The sequence below is a fragment of the Polypterus senegalus genome, chromosome 4, assembly GCF_016835505.1.
Source record: "Polypterus senegalus isolate Bchr_013 chromosome 4, ASM1683550v1, whole genome shotgun sequence".
Lineage (NCBI taxonomy): Eukaryota > Metazoa > Chordata > Cladistia > Polypteriformes > Polypteridae > Polypterus > Polypterus senegalus.
The window spans coordinates 57,127,149-57,147,438 of record NC_053157.1 but is presented as its reverse complement, the minus strand read 5'-3'; the positions used below and the strand labels follow the sequence as shown (position 1 = coordinate 57,147,438).

General features: G+C 37.7%; 1 protein-coding gene across 1 annotated transcript in view; it reads left to right on the top strand.

Moving 5' to 3' along the window:
- ostf1 (osteoclast stimulating factor 1) overlaps positions 1-20,290 on the top strand; it is a 73,566-nt gene that overhangs the window by 19,889 nt on the left and 33,387 nt on the right. Inside the window, exons 2-4 of the mRNA XM_039750695.1 lie at positions 9,920-9,966; positions 14,140-14,190; positions 14,276-14,339. Of these exons, the coding sequence (XP_039606629.1) occupies positions 9,920-9,966; positions 14,140-14,190; positions 14,276-14,339 (162 nt within the window). The remainder of the gene's footprint in view (positions 1-9,919; positions 9,967-14,139; positions 14,191-14,275; positions 14,340-20,290) is intronic.

Sequence of the window (20,290 nt, the reverse complement as noted above, 5' to 3'; positions counted from 1 at the left end):
TAAAACAATCCTTTAAAACTGAGGTTAAAACACAATGAAGGAAGTAGTCTTTAAAAACCAATAAGCCCTGTGCCTCTGTTTTATTACCGTCTCACCTGCTTCACCAGGCAGTGTGTATGCTTCGAGAGCGTGGGTGGATGCGACAGCACCATCTAAGAAGAATCATATTTGTCGCGGATCGCTGTATGCAGCGTGTAAAACGCTGTATTGTATGTTGTCCTCTCCAGAGTTTCATCTTTTCATTCACCTACAGTCGTATACACAATGAAGTAAGCAGTCTTTAAAAACCGAGTTTTCGGTTACGACGCATGACCGCGTGCACCATAGCAAACTGTTTTACACGCTAGATACAGCAATTCGCATCCGCGACAAACATGCGTCGCCTTAGATGCTCCTGCACTTTGTACACATCCCCCTCCCACCTCGCTACTACCGTGGTCGGGTGTCTTGGTGGATTATATATAGAAAGGCATCCAAAACCGCACAGAGCAATGAAAAGTCTAAATGAGTCACAGGTGCATCTCGACTGTGCAAAGATGACAACGACTCGAGTGACGAGTTGGAGGTGGGCACATGAGCAGGCAGTGCATACTGAACGAGAAATCAGCACACTAGCATGACAGAGGGAGCGGAATGGACGTCCTTCTCCTCTCCTCCCATTCCACCCTGAGCGCCGCACGGAAGATTGTGTGTTGGTTCGTTCCGTGTATTGTTACAATGTTGCTTTTCTTGCTGATTTATTACATTACCGATTTTTTCAGATGTCAATTTTCTCCCTGTGCTTAAAAATCATTAAAAAACCGGCCTGATTATGCGCAGTATGGTACGCCGCGGGTTGGCTAGTAATATATATATCGTGACGTGCGAGTCCCTGTCTTGCACCCCAGAACACAAGGCAGAGTCTCTTTACTTTAGCAAAAACAGCTTTATTCAGCTTGAAACAGACACAATAAACAACCATGCTGTCCTGGATCTATTACTCTTCTATACATGGCCGCGACCCTGCCTGATAGCTGTGTCTAGGTTACTGGCCAAGTAATACTGTTCCCTGCATGTATAATGTTCCTTGCCTCACCCGAGTTTTGATAGTCCCTAAAGTCTTACTGTCTACCAGACTACTTGGTAGCTAATTCCAAGTGTGTATTATTCTTTTTGTAAAGAAATACTTCCAAATGTTTGTTTGTGTGAAATTTACCCTTAACAAGTTTCCAATGTCCATGTCCCATGTTTTTGATGAACGTGTTTTAAAATAACAGTCTTGATCCACTGTACTAATTCCCTTCATAATTTTAAACACTTCAATCATGTCACCTCTTAATCTTCTTTTGCTTAAACTATACTTTATAGTCTCAGCTCTTTTAATCTTTCCTCATAATTCAACCCCTGTAGCCCGGGAATCAGCCTAGTTGCTCTTCTGTGGACCTTTTCTAGTGCTGCTATGTCCTTTTTATAGGCTGGAGACCAAACTTGCGCACTGTACTCCAGATGAGGCCTCACCAGTGCATTATGAAGCTTGAGTATAACCTCCTTGGACTGGTACTCCACACATCGTGCAATATAACCTAACATTCTGTTTGCCTTCTTAATTGCTACTGAACACTGTTGGGAAGTCAATAGCTTAGGCTCCACTATGACTCCTAAATCCTTCTCATAAGTTGTACTCTCGATTCTGTATTCATACATTTTTACTTCCTATGTGTAATACTTTACATTTACTGACATTAAATTTCATCTTTCACAAATCTGCCCAAGCCTGAATGCTATCCAATTCCTTCTGTAATGATATAATGAATTCCAAATTATCTGCTAATCCACCTATCTTGGTATCATCTGCAAACTTAACCAGCTTGTTACATATATTCCTATCAAAATCATATACAGTAATCACTCGCTATATCAAGGCCGACTTTCACTGATCGAGGAGGGATCACTGTGTATGTATGTATGTATGTATGTATGTATGTATATATGTGTGTGTATATATGTGTGTGTATGTATATATATATATATATATATATATATATATATATATATATATTAGTGTGTATTCAGACCCCCTTCAATTTTTCACTCTTTGTTATATTGCAGCCATTTGCTAAAATCATTTAAATTAATTTTTTCCCTCATTAATGTACACACACCACCCCATATTGACAAACAAAAAAAAAGAATTTTTGAAATTGTTGCAGATTTATTAAAAAAGAAAAACTGAAATATCACATGGTCCTAAGTATTCAGACCCTTTGCTCAGTATTTAGTAGAAGCACTCTTTTGAGCTAATACAGCCCTGAGTCTTCTTGGGAAAGATGCAACAAGTTTTTCACACCTGGATTTGGGGATCCTCTGCCATTCCTCCTTGCAGATCCTCTCCAGTTCTGTCAGGTTGGATGGTAAACGTTGGTGGACAGCCATTTTTATGTCTCTTCAGAGGTGCTCAATTGGGTTTAAGTCAGGGCTCTGGTTGGGCCACTCAAAAATAGTCAAAAACAGAGTTTTTGTGAAGCCACTCCTTCATTATTTTAGCTGTGTGCTTAGAGTCACTGTCTTGTTGGAATGTAAACCTTCGGCCCAGTCTGAGGTCCTTGGCACTCTGGAGAAGGTTTTTGTCCAGGATATCCCTGTACTTGGCGGTATTCATCTTTCCCTCGATTGCAACCAGTCGTCCTGTCCCTGCAGCTGAAAATATGTATGTGTGTGTGTGTATATATATATATATATATATATATGTGTGTGTGTGTGTGTGTGTGTGTGTGTATGTATGTATGTATGTGTTTTAGGAGAGTGACTTTTGCAATTGCCAGTGAATTTCCTTAACACTTAAAAATATTGTGAAAACTTTAACATATACATTTGATAATAAATACCAGCTATAAATCTTTAAGAAACAAAAATAGTATAGGGTGCAAAAAAGTGACTTTTTGAAATACATATAAAGGTCTTACATATCACAATTTCTTAAAATAGTAAATTTAATAGGAAGGTAGCAATGCAGAGAATTCACTTGAGCTCGGGGCCTGCTGGAGCCAACCCCAGCCAACACAGGGCACAAGGCAGGAAGCAATCCTGGGCAGGGTGCTAACCCACCGCAGAGCTCAATATATGCAAAGCCTAAAATTGTTCAACTCAAAATTATATATGTCTCGTTTAAAATTGTCCAAAATGTTTCCAGGCCATGATCCAAACTGTGAACGGTGCAATCAAGTCCCTGCCTCACTGGGTCACATGTTTTGGGTCTGCACCAAATTAACATCATTCTGGACCAAAATTTTTAAATGCCTTTCAGACAGCCTTGGTGTCACAATCCCTCCTAACCTATTAAAAGCTGTGTTTGGTATACTTCCAGATGAGCTTAAAGTGGAGAAGGACAAAAAACCTGTGATTAGTTTACTACACTATTGGCACGTAGACTTTTCTTGCTCAACTGGAAGAATCCTAACTCTCCTCTGTTAAGTCAGTGGGTAACTGATGTTACATGCTATTTGAAATTGGAAAAAAATAAAATTCTCACTTAGAGGATCTGTGCAGAACTTTTTCAAAACCTGGCAGGATTTAATCAATACTGTACAATTTTAGAATAAGCATTTAAAGCACTAAGGAAGCAGATTCTCTCCCCATTTATTTTTCTTTTCCGTTTATCTTTATTCACTTATTAATTCATCTATTTACTTATTTTTACTAGCTTTAAGTTTTACTCTGCTGGCCATGCTCTCTTTCTCAGAGATGGGGTTGATTTGTTTTCAATCCTGTTTTTGTAAAAATTGATCTATTTGTATGGAATGTTCTGTGATTATAATAAAATCAAAAAAATTTTAAAAAAATAGTAATTATCAACTTGCTAGTGCAAAATGAAGGGCACTGCTAGGGACCAGTATGGCATAGTTATTTAAAGATTGTCCTGGAATTAATTACCCCTTGTGCATGAAAACTAACTGTGTCATGGATGACTTAGGGAAGGAAAGGATAATTCCTACAGACCAGAACCTGGGAAACCTGCCCTTTTGTTTATTAATTGGGTTACAGGGATTTGGGAATACCTGAGGTCACCAGATGAAGCTATGGAAGCAAGGTCCTAGATTTTCAGAGTGTATTCTAGACCATGGAAATAAAGGGATTGCCTAGAGACTTAATGACTCTTGGATGGAATGGGAAGGCTCTCATCTGTCAGTGGCCTCAGTTGGAAGCTTGTTTGGGAAAGGCCTTGAGAATGAGAGTTCAGAAGAGTGTATATAAAAAATGTTTTAAAACCGAACAGAATACATTCATTTTCCAAGGCGAAAATGTTACTGGGTATTGATGTGCATCTTGAGATTACACACATTTTGCAAAATAGTGTATTCATGTAGGTTTAAGCAGGTAAAAGGAAAACCATTGTGTGTGAGAGCCATTTTAAAAGGAGATTGTGCACCTCACTTTGCCAAGTTCATCTTCCTCTGCAGCACCCTTTTAGTCCTGTGGCAATTATTTAGACAATCAATGCCTGCATGTTTGTGTTCTGCACAAGAGATATAATAAAGATGTTTTAGAGACTGAGGTGTGGTAGCAATCTGGGTGATCAGACAGTGGCTGTATTTACATGGTTGTAAGTCGATGACTACCTGTACTAAGTTTGATTACAAAAAACAAGTCATAAGTAGATCTGGGCGAAGATGGACTGTTATATGTATTCAAACTTGAAAGTAAGTCCCTTAAGTCATATTGAATGTTTTATATCCTTTTTTTATCATCATTCATAGCACATTGTAGATTTCTTTTTATTGTATGTAAATTATTTTTTTATTATTTTGTTTCAGTATTATTGTTGCTTGCAAGGATGCTGAACATTTAACAGCTTCACGAATCCTTTGTGTTATGTTATGTCATCAGTGTTCTCCTCTCCCAGTTTTCATTGTGTTAACTGTGAGAGAAGGAATTGTACCGGGAGAGTTTGAGCACATGTTTTCTGTTTTAATAATTCAGTCTGTTAATAGTAAACATTAACAAATAACTGAGTTCAGTGTGGTTGCGTTACCACTTCGTGGCAGTTCATACAAAGCAGGATTCAAAGCCAGAGCATAGCAGTACAGTGTATGTGGCAAATACTCGTTACAATGGGAGAAGATAAGTCGGATGTGATCACGTTCACTTTATTTCCTCCCTCATACTGTTTGATTACCTTAATTTCTAAATCAAGATCAATTACCTTTTTTCCTGTAATTGTAAGACAAATGTAACTGAAGGCAGTTGAAACCACTGCAGGTACTAAACTCAAATCAGATGAATGAGTCACGGCATTGCGAAAACTGCTGGGACATGGTAGTGTTCGTAAGTCGAATGGTCGCAAGACGCATAGGTCGTAAGTTGACGACTATATGTACCTGATATTTAATAATTGGCCATATAACTCACTTAGAATAAAATAACTTGCCTTAGAATAAAATACCTTGCCGTAAACATTATATTTGGTACTGGCTGCCCAGATGAAGGGTGACCAAAATAAAGTTTTATGTATTAACTGCTTTTCCATCATTCAATCCATTATTGAGCCTTCTTAATCCCATTCAAAATATCTCATGGCAGCGCACATGGACACAGGGCTTCTTCATCTCCCACATAGGGTGCTGATGTTAGTGGTAATGTCCATCCTGCAGTTTCCAGGAATGCTTGTCCTTTTTTGTTTTAGTTTATAGTCTCAATATTCTTATGGCTTTGGACTTAAAGATCACACAGGCAGATAACAACATTACAGCTATCTTTACATTTATAACGCAGAGGCTATGCGACCTGGGACTGGTACGTGGACAAAGTTCCACCACAACGACATATTACTTAGCTGCTAGGAGTAGAAGGCACCGCAATCGGTGCAAGAGGAAGGGTGGTAAGCAATTCAGAATCTTTTGTAGGCTGAAGGCCCCAAGTGTAGCTGTTCCAGCTTTCCTGTCCGTTATACTGGCCAACGTACACTCTCTGGAAAATAAAATGAACTATCTGAGACTCCAATTCAACACCCAGTCTGAAATGAGGAATTGTGTGTTTATTTTCTCGAAAACATGATTGCAGAACAAAGTTCCTGTTTCAGCTATTCAGCTATAATGACTAACAGTTTTGTGCAGATAGAGACATTACTATCTCTGGTAAGACTCACAGCGGTGGACTCTCTGTTTATGTAAACCGTGTCTAATGTGTTGATGCCATGGCAGTCATGACTTGTAGCTCACCTCAGCTGGAGTTTTTGTTTGTGAAACGTTGCATGTTTTATTTGCTGAGAGAATTCACTACCATGGTTGTGGCAGTGTATACCCCCCCACACCAAGCAAGAATACAAATGAGGCACTGTGAGTGGTGTGTAACATCCTCGGTGAGCAGCAAAAAGCCCATCTTGATGGCTTTTTTATTATTGCTGGCGGGTTTAACCATGACAACTTAAAAACTATAGAATCAAAGTTTTACCACCATATGAACTTTACCACAAGGGGAGAGAACATTCTATTTTTACACAAACATTAAAGATTCTAAGAAAGTTGTCCCCTGCCTCTATTTGGGATTCTCAGACCACCTTTGTATTATGCTGCTCCCAGCATAATGGTCACTGCTGATAAAATCCAAGTCAGTACAATAAATCCATCGGAGTCTGACCCAGCATTGCAGGACTGCTTTGAATCTACAGTCCGGAATATGTTCAGGGAGGCAGCCACCTATGACCAGCCTATCATCTTAGAGGAATATACTTACACTGTGACTGGGTACATATGAAGGTGCATTGAGGATGCAACTATTGCAAAAAACATAATTGTTCATGTCAGCCAGAAACCATGGCAGATGGCTGAAATCTGTGCTGTGCTGAGAGTAAGAGATGTTGCCTTTAGATCAGTAAATGAAGGGGCTCTCAGATCAACACAAGCCTTTCCAAGTTTATCAGGAAAGCTAAACATCAGTATGTACAGAAGATTACCAACAACTTCTGTGACTCTAAAGATCCTAGGCGCATGTGACAGGACATCCAGGCCTTAACGGATTGTTAAATCTCACCACAGGTCAAATGGCACTGATACTTGCCTCCTTGACATTTCTGATAACTTCTATGCATGCTTGGAGGCTCAAAACAACACATAAGCAGACAAGTCCATGCCCAATGCTGAGGAACAGAAGCTCCGTCTGGACCCTTCCGATGCGAGATGGAAGCTTTTCAGTCAGTCAGTGGAAAACTGCAGGACCAGACAACATTCCTGGGCATGTGCTTAGAGACTGTGCTAAGAAAAACTGGCTGATGTCATTACAGACACCTTCAACATCTCTCTGAGCCAGGCTGTGGTTCCCACAAGCTTCAAAAAGACCACTATTATTCCAGCGACAAAGAAGTCAATGGTGGCAGGCCTTAATGACTACCACCCTGTAGCACTGACTCCTGTCACAATGAAGTGCTTCGAGCAGTTGGTCAAAAGACGCATCGGCTCCATCCTCCCCAACTTTCTGGACACTGTCCAGTTTCCTTACCATCTGCACTGCTCCATTGAGGATGCCATCTCCAATATCTTGTATGCTGTACTGTCTCACCAGAACACCAAGGATACAAATCTAAATCATATTATGTGATATGTTAAATTTTGCTCCATACTTGTAATATTTTTATACTGTATTGAGGATTACTTGTGTTCTGTTCTGTGTAGTGTATTGTATTGACCCCCTTCTTTTTGACACCCACTGCACGCCCAACCTCTCTGGAAAGTGGTCTCTCTTTGAACTGCTTTTCCCAAGGTTTCTTCCATTTTTTCCCTACAAAGGTTTTTTTTTTTCCCTTGTCTTCTTAGAGAGTCAAGGCTGGGGGGCTGTCTAGAGGCAGGGCCTACTGACTGTTCCCCACTGCTCATCAGTGGCTGTGCTGTGGAAAGAGCCAGTAGCAGCAAGATTCTTGGCGTGTATATTTCTGAGGACCTCATTGTTGTCAAGAAGGCACAACACCTTTTTTTTTTTCCTTTGGAGACTGAAGTAAATCAGCTTGCCACAACCCTTTCTTACCACCTTTTGCAAGGGAACTTTTGAGAACGTCCTGACAAACTGTTTCACTGTGTGGTTTCAGAACGACAAAGTCCATGAGCACGAGACTCTGCAGCACGTAGTGAGGACAGCTGAATTAAGGAGAGGGAGATCCCTATGATCCTCTCAAGACATTTTTCAGACACACTGTGAGGTAGAAGTTACTGCAGCATTAGAAACCGTACAGCCAGGTCCTGTAACAGCTTGTTTTCCGAAGCTGTTAGATTTCTGAACTCCTACATGTTTACTCAGTACCATATCCCTGTAACATTCCTCCGATTATGTACTTTCACTTTACACTCTGCACTTTACCATGGATATTAAGCATTGTTTGAGCTGTATAGTCCAGTGTCTTTTGTTTCATTACATTGTATGATATTGTTGCACTTGTTTTGGTAATGTTATGGTGTATGTTAAATGTATGTTGTTTTGCCTACATACCGGGGGCTGTAAATAATGAAATTTCAGAATCGGGCACACAATAGCAACCAACCATAGGTAGGCCACAAGTCAGTTGCTTGGCACACTTACAGATAAACTTTGCACTCATTCCATTCTAGTGCTCCATACTATATGTTGCACAGTAACAGACTACTAAACAGTGTCCAAATATTTGCTTGTCACTGTAATTCAGATCCCTATTTTTTCTATTTTTTGTGAAAATAAGCACTTTGACCTCTCCTTATTACATTATGAGGTGAACCATGCACAACTTCACATCCCTCTGGTCATTTTTGCTGAAGACACTTTGTGATGGCTCAGCTTGGCTACAGTATCCTTGCTACAGTTGAAATTGGGATTATTGATAGTCCTGTGCAGAAATGAACCAGGTGTAAAGTGTAATAGTGCTTTTATTTTCACAATACAAGTGGTGTGCAAGTAGTGCAGTGCAAGTTCTTCAATAAATAATTCATTATTATAAACAGGTGTTCATGTGGAGGATAAAAGCACTAATAAATAAATTAAATAGCCCAGTCTTAAAACCATGCAAATATTTGGTTCTATTCCATTTCTTCCAGCCTAGCGCATTCTTTTCTTCTTGTGTCCCCAGCTCACCCCATTGGGTCTTCTCAGCTTGTGCAGGCACCAGCAGCTGTGATGCCTCCATCTTCCATACACCCTCCTGGGCATCTACAGGATCCCTAGGATGTTGTTTTATTCAACAGGGAGCTGTCCACCCCTGTGGCGCTTACCACTCACTCCTCCACAGGGTTACAGACCACTACCCTTCTCACCACTGTGCTGGCACTTCCTGGTTCTGCCTTTGGTTTTCTTTTCCAATCTGACCCTCCTCCACCATCCTTCTCTAGCTTCTCTTTACACCTCAGTATACATGTTGTCCTAATTATGACTCACTGATAGTCAGTGAAGTTTTGGGAACGAATTGTGCCCTCACATGCAAGCATGATCAGCCACAATCTCCCCATTAAACATCTGGGGGCTGCACAAACACTAACATAGCCAGAGCCACACCATTTTCATTTTTAAAAACTGTACCACCACAGACTTCAGTGTGTGTCCTCACATATGTATGATAATTGCACTAGGACAATGTAAGAAACTGCTGAGGTTAGTCATTTTTGTTATTTCACTATTATGATTCTTCTTTTGTATGCTGTGCACTTTTTTTTAAAGAAATATGAATGAGATTGGAGTGTTATGGAGCTGATGGAATTTGACAAGACAGGCACTATAACAAGACTGAATGGAGAGGTTGCAATTACCTGAAAAACAATAGTGGGATTTTGCAGTACAGTAGCTGTCACACACTCTTGTATGTATATACAGATTATTATAGAAAAATTGACTATTCATAATAACATGATCAATGAATAACTTAAAAGGATATTAAATACTAAAATAAAAGGATATTAAATACTAAAATCTCAATATTTTATTTTTTTTCTAGGGCAGGTTAAAGTGTTCAGAGCATTGTATACATTTGAACCAAGAACTGTAAGTAAACATAAAACCTTTTATAATAAATTGTTTTGAAATTTTGATGTATTGTTTGGAGTAACAAAACAAAAGTTAAAGTGATGTGGGAGCACATAATTTTATTTAATAATTACTTGCTACATTTTCAAGCATTTGTAGTAGAGTGCTATAGTCAATAGATTCAAAAAATAAAGCATACCAATTACTACATTTATTCATCAAATAATTTAGAAAGTGATCTACCGTGCATCTAAATTGTGTGGCCAAATGGAAGTCCTCAAAATAATTACAAAGAAACTAAAAATATAATGGAAGAAAGGTTTTATTCCAACTAAATAAAATAGGTTATAGGGCTGTGGAGGCAAACACAACAAATGAAGTAGTAAAGCAAAAATGAAAAGATATTTCACACCTTCCCGTCTATAGCTTGTACCTTTCTCTCATCTTTCACCTCTTGTCTCTTCCTTCCTCCTGATAAGTGAACTCTCATTCACATTCTCCCCAATTCCACGTTCACCAAAACAGTGGTTGCTGGCCTCTTTTATACCCAATCACTGGATCACTTCTGAGGTCACTTATGAGTCTTCTCTGAAGCATCTCCAGGTAGACAGAACTCTACAAAACCTCTAGAATTATCTCCTCAGAGCTTTCTCGTTCAGCTCTAGGTTTCCCTTCCAGACTGGTGGCCCATTTCTAACCAAAGAGCCAGACAATCCGAAGAGACTTTAATAACAGATTCTTTCTGCTGGCAGTTAGAGGACTCAGAAATGCGCACTCCCCACTGTCCTTCCACTATATTTACATCCCTTGAGGAATTAAAGGGGTGCCTTTCCCACCAGTATTTCTTTGGTTTTCTGTTGATAGAGACCCTGACCCCAATCACCATTACAGGAGCTATATATTTTTTTAAGGTGATGCTGAAATGCAGTTGTTCAAATACAGTATTGTACTTGTCTAGCATAGGATACAGATTTGAAAATGATCCATTCATGTGGATTGTTTTATGTGTTAATGGTTCTGACTGTACACATTTGTACATCGCTTTTGCATTCATTTAACTCCATAAGTGTGTGGTATCATTAGATATAGTGAATCCCATCTCATTTACTTTTATTTTGACAAGAGTCTCAGTTTAAATTTGAAGTACTCAAAATATCAGTAAATCTTGAGGTACACTTATTTAGATGCATTATAGTTTTGTTCCTAAATGTGCATTTATTGGGCATGGTTCTATATAAGCATGGTGATAAGTTAGCTCTGCTTTTCAAGTTAAGGTTCTCTTAAAACCACACAGCAAACTGGGAGAAAGACTTTCACTGATTTTCTTCAAGTTTGTAGACTGAAATCAAGCGGACAAATGGCAAAATACTGTGAACTTGTGATTTGTTTCTAACATTAAGACTAACACACAGATGTATGTTTTCATTCTGGATTACACAGTATTACCTTATCTCAATATGAATGACACCTATTTATCAAATGATGAATTGCTTTTATGATGTAAATGTAGTTATGTCACTTTTCTTTTTGATTGCATGAGCTGATGTTTAAGCAAATAGAATATCCTGTTCAAGTTGTGTTTTGAAAGGATGTCTCTGTTCTACCATTGGGTATGGGATTCATAAAATCATGTTAATGTTTGTGTTGCTCCATCTGTTGAAACAATAGAGGCGTAGCAACCAGACACACACACAGGTACATAGACATTTATCCTTTTATTAAGGTGGATATGTTCAGTAATTAATATTAATGCAGATAATTGGATTATTTGTGAGTTATTCCTGCATGAATCACTAATTATACTATCAATGAATCTCAGTTTATTTTATGCAGCTCAATTCAAAGAATAATCCCTTAACCATTTGAAGACATTTCAGCCATTTATACTGTATGTATTATTATAAGCTCCACATTTTAAACATATAGTAAGGTACTATTTTTTTTAATTTTTTTATTTTTATTTTAAATTCATACAGTTCACTTTTTTTGCAATCACAACACTCTCAGTAGTTGTGCTGTGAGAAAATAACTATGGAAGTAGATATTTTTAGGTAAATCTATATATCTATCTATATATTTAAGCATTTCCCATTCTTACTGCCTATGCTGTTTTCAAAATATCAATATATTAATCCGTGAAATAGAATATATTTCATACACAGCATGTATGCGGGAGAAAATCATACCGTGTTCAAATATGAGAGTGTGAGTCAGGAATTGAAAATAGATACATAGATGACAAAAAGTGCTCAGCATTAGATCCATGCTTTAAGAAAGGCAGGTGATTTTTGATGAAAGTATTTATTTTGTTATGCAAAGCATTCAGCAAAAGCCTACAGTAAATCAAATGTAAATTTTAATCGGGTGCAAAAAATGCACTTTTTTTTTTTCATTACAGCTTTTTGTTACTAGCCTAATATTTTTTTTTACAGTGAGGGAAATGAGTATTTGATCCCCTGCTGAATCTGTAAGTTTGCTCATTTACAAAGAAATGAACAGTCTCTAATTTTTATGATAGTTTCATTTTAGTGGAGAGAGACAGAATATCAACTAAAATCCAGATAAAACACATTACATAAGTTATAAATTAATTTGCATGTCTTTGAGTGAAATAAGTATTTGATTCCCTACAACCCAGCCAGAATTCTGGCTCCCACAGATTGGTGATTACAATCAATAATCAATCAATCAATTGCAGATACTCCTGATCTCAACTCCTTATGTGTATAAAGCACACCTGTTGCTGATGGTCTTGTAGCCCATTCCCGCCTTTTGCAGGTCTCTAATCTTGTCCCGGACATCCTTTGGCAGCTCTTTGGTCTTGCCCATGGTGGCAGAGAGGTTGGAATAAAAGAAATTGATTATGTGGGCAGGTGTGCTTTATACACATAATGAGCTGAGATCAGGAGTGTCTAATTGATTTGACTCATTTGTAATCTGTGTGCCACATGGGCACACAGGCCAATCTGTGGGAGCCAGAATTCTGGCTAGATTGTAGGGAATCAAATGCTTCTTTCACTCTATGACATGCTAATCAATTCCTAACTTTTATGTAATGATTTTTTTCTGGATTTTGGTTGATTTTATGTCTCTCTCCATTAAAATGAAACTACGAGAAAATTCGAGACTATTAATTTCTTTTTAAGTGAGCTAACGTACAAATTCAGCAGTTGATCAAATACTTATTTCCTAGAGTGTATATTTCATTTGCTCATCCTTAGTGCTGAAATTTTTCAACTGATATTGCTATTGTTGATAATTCATATGCAACAACAACATTTATTTATATAGCACATTTTCATGCTAAAAGTAGCTCAAAGTGCTTTACATAATAAGGAATAGAAAAATAAAGGGCACAGTAAGAAAATAAGTCAACATTAATTAACATAGAATAAGAGTAAGGTCCAATGGCCAGGGTGGACAGAAAAAACAAAAAAAACACCAGACGGCTGGAGAAAAAAATAAAATCTGTAGGGATTCCAGACCATTAGACTGCCCAGTCCCCTCTGGGTAATATATATACAGGCAATACTGAGATTTTTTTTAAAGCCTGCTTCCTCCCTTTCCTTAAAGAGGCTCATCCTGTTCCTGCCTACTGTCACACAGAATTAACATTAATTCTGCTGACTTTTGTCCACATTGTGAGGTTCAACAAATGTTTTGCAAAAATATACTTTAAATTAACTGTATTAATTATGTAGTAAACCATGCACACACAAATCTATTTTTGGTAACTGCTTTGTCCAAAAAAAAAAAAAAATAAAAGTAAAAATTTTTTTTTTTTTAGTTTAAGGACATTTTGCTTGCAGTATCCATAATACTCAAATGAATATAATTTTTAAAATTGATTAACATTAAGGTGGTATTTTAGTAGTACTAAACATTTTTCATGTCTCTTCACAGCATGTTTAGCCTGTTTTGTCTTTTTAATGCTATTTTTTTTCTGATAATGTGCTACGTGCAAGCATTTTTAAACATTTGAATGCTCAGTTTCATTATACAATTTGTGTATGTTAACATGTTCGCATCTATTTCTCTGTCCAGTTTTCCTCAGTTCCAGTCAGTGCAGTTAAAGGCCTAGGGCCTTTCCAGGCAAAGTAGAAGTCAGTTAGGCACCCAGAATGTAATGTTAACCCCCCAAATAAATACTGTACATTGTACAAAAACATTGACTTTGTTTTTCTTTAACAGCCTGATGAACTGTACTTTGAAGAAGGGGACATCTTGTATATCTCTGACACAGTGAGTTCTGTAAATTGTGTTTGAGTCTGTTTGTTAATGTTTAGATTTAGAGTTGTCATATTGTTTACATCTTTTCTCCTCCTAGAGTGATAGCAATTGGTGGAAAGGGACCTGTAAGGGCAGAACAGGATTAATTCCAAGTAATTATGGTAAGTATTTTGGGGTAATGAAGAGCTGTGAATGTTAAGGAAATTTTGAGATGTGAACTCTTAAATCTGAGAAAAAGCCTTTTTTACTGAAAAAAAAACCAGACAAAACATCTAAAAGGATCTGTTGCTGAAAAAACAGAAAAAGCATTATGGCAGCAATAACTAACAATTGAAGATTAAAATACAAAAATGGATTCTCTGTCAAAGTTAATGGTGATACTCATCTTAAAATGTAAAAAGCTGTTATCCGTTGTCACTGTCACTGTAGGCTTTTCCGGTTACATTGTTTGCAGTCATTCATGCCTTTCCATTCAAAATAAGGACAAATCTGGAACCTGTCTCCATAAGAGCTTTATGTATTTACCAGCTTTACATGTCAAGTGAATTCAAGAAATCTACAAAAAATTAGTTTAGATGAATCCAACAATGTCACTTGCTAAATGATACAGGGCAGTTTACAGCTATTATTGCTTTTCAGGAAGTTTATATAAATTCTTCAGTACTTCATTTTTGTGTTTGTCGCAGACTAAATCTTTATAACAAATGGGAAGAATGTATAACCAGCAGACATAAAAAAGAATTCCTGTGCCCATTTTTAATTAAAGATGATGTTCTCTTTTAAACCTTTTTCATTTATTACTTACAACTTTTGGACAGATTCTTTTATGTGCTCTGGTGGGTTCACTCATTATCAGATTTATTAGTTTGTTTAAGCGTCTGTGTTCTGATACAAACAAAGCAGCCAAAACGGAACTGTATTATAATTTGGAGGAAGCAGGTGCTCATAAAATTTTTTAGTTAATGTTCTTTTTTAAAATGATACTTTCCAAATTCTTTTAAGTATATATAGACCACTCTGTTTAAAATATGGTTTTATTTTTTGAATAGTAATAAAAGTCTTTTGACTTTTCTTTTAACCAGTTTCTGAATTAGAAACCAGTTGTTATAATTTAGTAAAAGATTCAATTTAATTAGAATTTATTCTCCTTTTACCTATTGATCAGCTGTATTGGAAATTCCTTCATTTAAACTTCTGTGGTGATATTAAGAAACTGGATTGGATGGGTTTAATAAACCTTCTCTCTCTCTCATTATTGTATCCCTGTTAATATTTTACTTGTCTTGCTAATTGCCTTCTGTTTGATAATCAATAAAAAAAACTTCAGATTGTTGAGAACGGACTAAATAACAATTAAACAAAAAAGTCAGAAAATTAGGAGAGTCCTGAAAGTAAATGATACAGAAAAAGGAAATGTCTTTCAGAATGTTAAAGAGAAGTAACAGTCACAATATGAATGTCTGAGACAGTAGACTGAGAACTGGAGGAGGCTAATGATTAATGAATTTCAGTGAACAATAAGAAAGAGAATAAATTCCTTTAGCCATTGGTGTCTTCCAAAGCCAGGATTGCTCACCCCTGCTCAGTTTCCATATTTCCATTTCAAAATATTTTATATGAATAACTAATATATTACATTGAAAAGTTTGAGGATGAGTTAAGAAATCCACAGTTGTTAGCAAACTTTTGGAATTCTGAAATTATTGAACAGTTGGTGATGCAAGTTTGTCAAAATTAGTCATCTAATGCCATTAAATTATTGAGGACCATAACTTCAAAGTAAAGTGGACCTATGAGGAGACAAATATGTCCTTCTGGCTAAGACATGACGTCTTGGGAAAGTATTTAGGCCCATGATCAGTTCTGTTTTTATAAATAGCAATTTTATACTAAACCTTTGTTTTCTGGGATATTTTTTATTTGGATCTAAATCCAAAATGATTTTTTTTGTGTTTGTTAGACAAAATGTGGACAGCATATTTTACGATTTGAAGATCCCTATTTCCCACTCTAAATTACCCAAAATGCTGCATTTTGGGTAATTTAGAACTAAAATTTGAGCACATATTAAACCTCTAGAATCTGTCAATTTAAAATAAACTTGTCATGTCCAGCTCAAGCCGAATTTCAGAGATCACCTTACCAGTTCTGAATCTAGGCACCTAGCTCTTTAAATTTTGCTGATCTATCAGCATACTTTTATGCAAATATACAGTGCATCTGGAAAGTATTCACAGCACATCACTTTTTCCACATTTTGTTATGTTACAGCCTTATTCCAAAATGGATTAAATTCATTTTTTTCCTCAGAATTCTACACACAACACCCCATAATGACAACATGAAAAAAGTTTACTTGAGGTTTTTGCAAATTTATTAAAAATAAAAAATCTGAGAAATCACATGTGCATAAGTATTCACAGCCTTTGCTCAATACTTTGTCAGTGCACCTTTGGCAGCAATTACAGCCTTAAGTCTTTTTGAATATGATGGCACAAGCTTGGTACACCTATCCTTGGCCAGTTTCGCCCATTCCTCTTTGCAGCACCTCTCAAGCTCCATCAGGTTGGATGGGAAGCATCAGTGCACAGCCATTTTAAGATCTCTCCAGAGATGTTCAATCGGATTCAAGTCTGGGCTCTGGCTGGGCCACTCAAAGACATTCACAAAGTTGTCCTGAAGCCACTCCTTTGATATCTTGGCTGTGTGCTTAAGCACCCCAGTCTGAGGTCAAGAGTGCTGTGGAGCAGGTTTTCATCCAGGATGTCTCTGTACATTGCCGCAGTCATCTTTCCCTTTATCCTGACTAGTCTCCCAGTTCCTGCCGCTGAAAAACATCCCCACAGCATGAAGCTGCCACCACCATGCTTCACTGTAGGGGTGGTATTGGCCTGGGCCAGGGCCTGGTGATGAGCGGTGTCTGGTTTCTTCCAAACGTGACGCCTGGCATTCACACCAAAGAGTTCAATCTTTGTCTCATCAGACCAGAGAATTTTGTTTCTCATGGTCTGAGAGTCCTTCAGGTGCCTTTTGGCAAATTCCAGGTGGGCTGCCATGTGCCTTTTACTAAGGAGTGTCTTCTGTCTGGCCACTCTACCATACAGGCCTGATTGGTGGATTGCTGCAGAGATGGTTGTCTTTCTGGAAGGTTCTCCTCTCTCCACAGAGGACCTCTGGAGCTCAGACAGAGTGACCATCGGGTTCTTGGTCACCTCACTGACTAAGGCCCTTCTCCCCTGATTGCTCAGTTTAGATGGCTGGCCAGCTCTAGGAAGAGTCCTGGTGGTTTCGAACTTCTCCCTCTTACGGATGATGGAGGCCACTGTGCTCATTGGGACCTTCAAATCAGCAGAAATTTTTCTGTAACCGTCCCCAGATTTGTGCCTCGAGACAATCCTGTCTCTGAGGTCTGCAGACAATTCCTTTGACTTCATGCTTGGTTTGTGCTCTGACATGAACTGTCAACTGTGGGACCTTATATAGACAGGTGTGTGCCTTTCCAAATCATGTCCAATCAACTGAATTTACCACAGGTGGACTCCAATTAAGCTGCAGAAACATCTCAAGGATGATCAGGGAAAACAGGATGCACCTGAGCTCAATTTTGAGCTTCATGGCAAAGGCTGTGAATACTTATGTACATGTGCTTTCTCAATTTTTTTATTTTTAATAAATTTGCAAAATACTCAAGTAAACTTTTTTCATGCTGTCATTATGGGGTGTTGTGTGTAGAATTCTGAGGAAAAAAATGAATTTAATCCATTTTGGAATAAGGCTGTAACATAACAAAATGTGGAAAAAGTGATGCGCTGTGAATACTTTCCGGATGCACTGTATTTGTACTGATATGCACAATGATAATTTAACCCACCTCCTGGCTTGGTGCCTATTCACATGCCCAGGCATGTTTTCCTAACTGTGCACCAGAAAGTCAACATGCTATATGTAACTTTTAAATTGCTGGTGCAAAATGTTGTACATACCTACCTAATATATGAATTCCTTATTGTTGTGATTTTTGAAGTAGTGAATTTGTGCTTATGTCTGGCAGTAACAGTGACATTAACTCACTTAAGTAGACTAAATTTCTTATTCCAAAGCAGGCCATTTAGCTTCCTAATTTATAAGGTATGCTTTAGTGGTACTCATTTTTCTCATATTTTCTGAAGTTGCATGCTGTCACTTAATAAGGATAAATTAACTTACTGTCTCATAAGCCACCATCGCCTCTCAAACTTGCAAATTAGTGGCCCGGTCACTGTTCAGGGATTAGATTAATTGATGTCTGCACTCAACCCCATTTTGTTTTTTAATTTATGTATACAAGTTATATATTTTATTTGTAACATTCTTACAAAGCAGTTTTTAGACTCTGTTTCTGAATTTTGCTAGCATAGTCATACGTAAATACCAGATAGGTCAACACACAATGAACATACCGTAGATCCCAGAATACAGGCCAAACAGGTATATTAGCCGAGCCCCTTATCTACCTACTAAATTGCATGTATTTGCCAGTGACCGATATTTAAGCCGACCCCCTTCTCCAAGCAAAATTTTATAAATTTTTAAAAGTGTTTCTTCGGGTATATTTATAATGTTTATCGGCGAGAATTTGAGACTGCCAGCATTTTTGATATATAATATAATGTGCATAATTTACCAAAACACCAATAATTTTTCTAATGTACTAACTAAAAAGTTATAAAAAGTGCCTAGCCTACTTCGATTAAGCTAGGAGCATGGTCGCAGCAGCTCAGAGCTGTCCTTTTCAGTGCACTTTTTTGTTGTTTTTGTCCTTGTTTGTGTACGATCGGTTCGGCGAACATCCGCTACACCATTCAGAACCTTATAGACATCGGTGTCCAGAGCCAGACATCTGTTTCGAGTGTTTTTCATCACACGCATAACATCCCAGACAACATAGCGAGACCAGCGGGCTCTCCGTGGATTGTTGTCGGGTCTAGGAGACGACACAGACGGAGGAGGGAAAGAAAGCAGAAGCGGGGCCGCAGATCCGGCGTTATGCTAAAGCTAAAAAACAACCATACAAGCCCTATACAGAACTTTTTTCTTCACTGAAGGAGCTGCTTTTAATCTCATTGTAGATGCGTATAGTGACAATAAAAGGCATTCTATTCTAGAAACAATTTCATACTGTACTCACCATCTAATTTGACATCTTTGGCCTGCAGGAAGGGAGGAGATATTTCCACACAATGTCCATCTTCGTTTCGATTGTGATCGCTTTCTTTTACCTTCTCTTCCTTCCTTAGCAATTATGTGTCTTGCTTGCATGGTCTTAATGAATTATATATATATAGGTAAATCACTGCAGTGACGGAAATTACATCCACAAACATAGTATCTGGGCTCAGACTGACGCTACTAACGCTCTCTGTTGTTTGTTTACAATCGCGCAAGCAGATACACGTGACCACATCCGTTTCGTAACGCAAGATGTTGATCGTAAATCAAAACAAATAATTTCATTTTAAAGTGATAATTTATTATAAATTTTATTAATAAAATCAACTAAAACACTTTTTTGAATAAATTCTTTATTTAATTTAAAGTACCGACATGCAAAGTTACTTCTTCATCTGAAAGATGGCTCTGTGGTTTCGTCATTATTTACTTCCGTATTCATCGGCAAAACCGTCATTGCGCCGGAAATCTTGAATCTGAAACGATACTCATTGTATAAACTGACCCCCAAACTCCAAGCCAAAAATCTAGGACGAAATTCTTTGCTTATATAATGGGATCTACGGTAAACCATATTTGAAACATGTCTTATCTAAATCCAAATGTCATGTGAGGACAACATTACTACAGTTAGTTCTTAAACATACTAGGGGGCTCTGCTTCCTGCTCGCTTCGCTCGCTCACACCTGGGTTTGGTTTACCGGATATACAATTTAAAGAGATTGTTATTTTCATGGGAATTGTTACATATGCATTATTTCACTTTTACTTTAAAACTTTTGTCAAAACAATACTTGTCCTTTATTTCCGGCCCCGGGCTTGGTTAAATCTCTTTCTCGCAGGATGTATAATGCTGCTCGCATCGTGAAGCTAAACACACACTAAGGAGATGCTGTTGGATCAG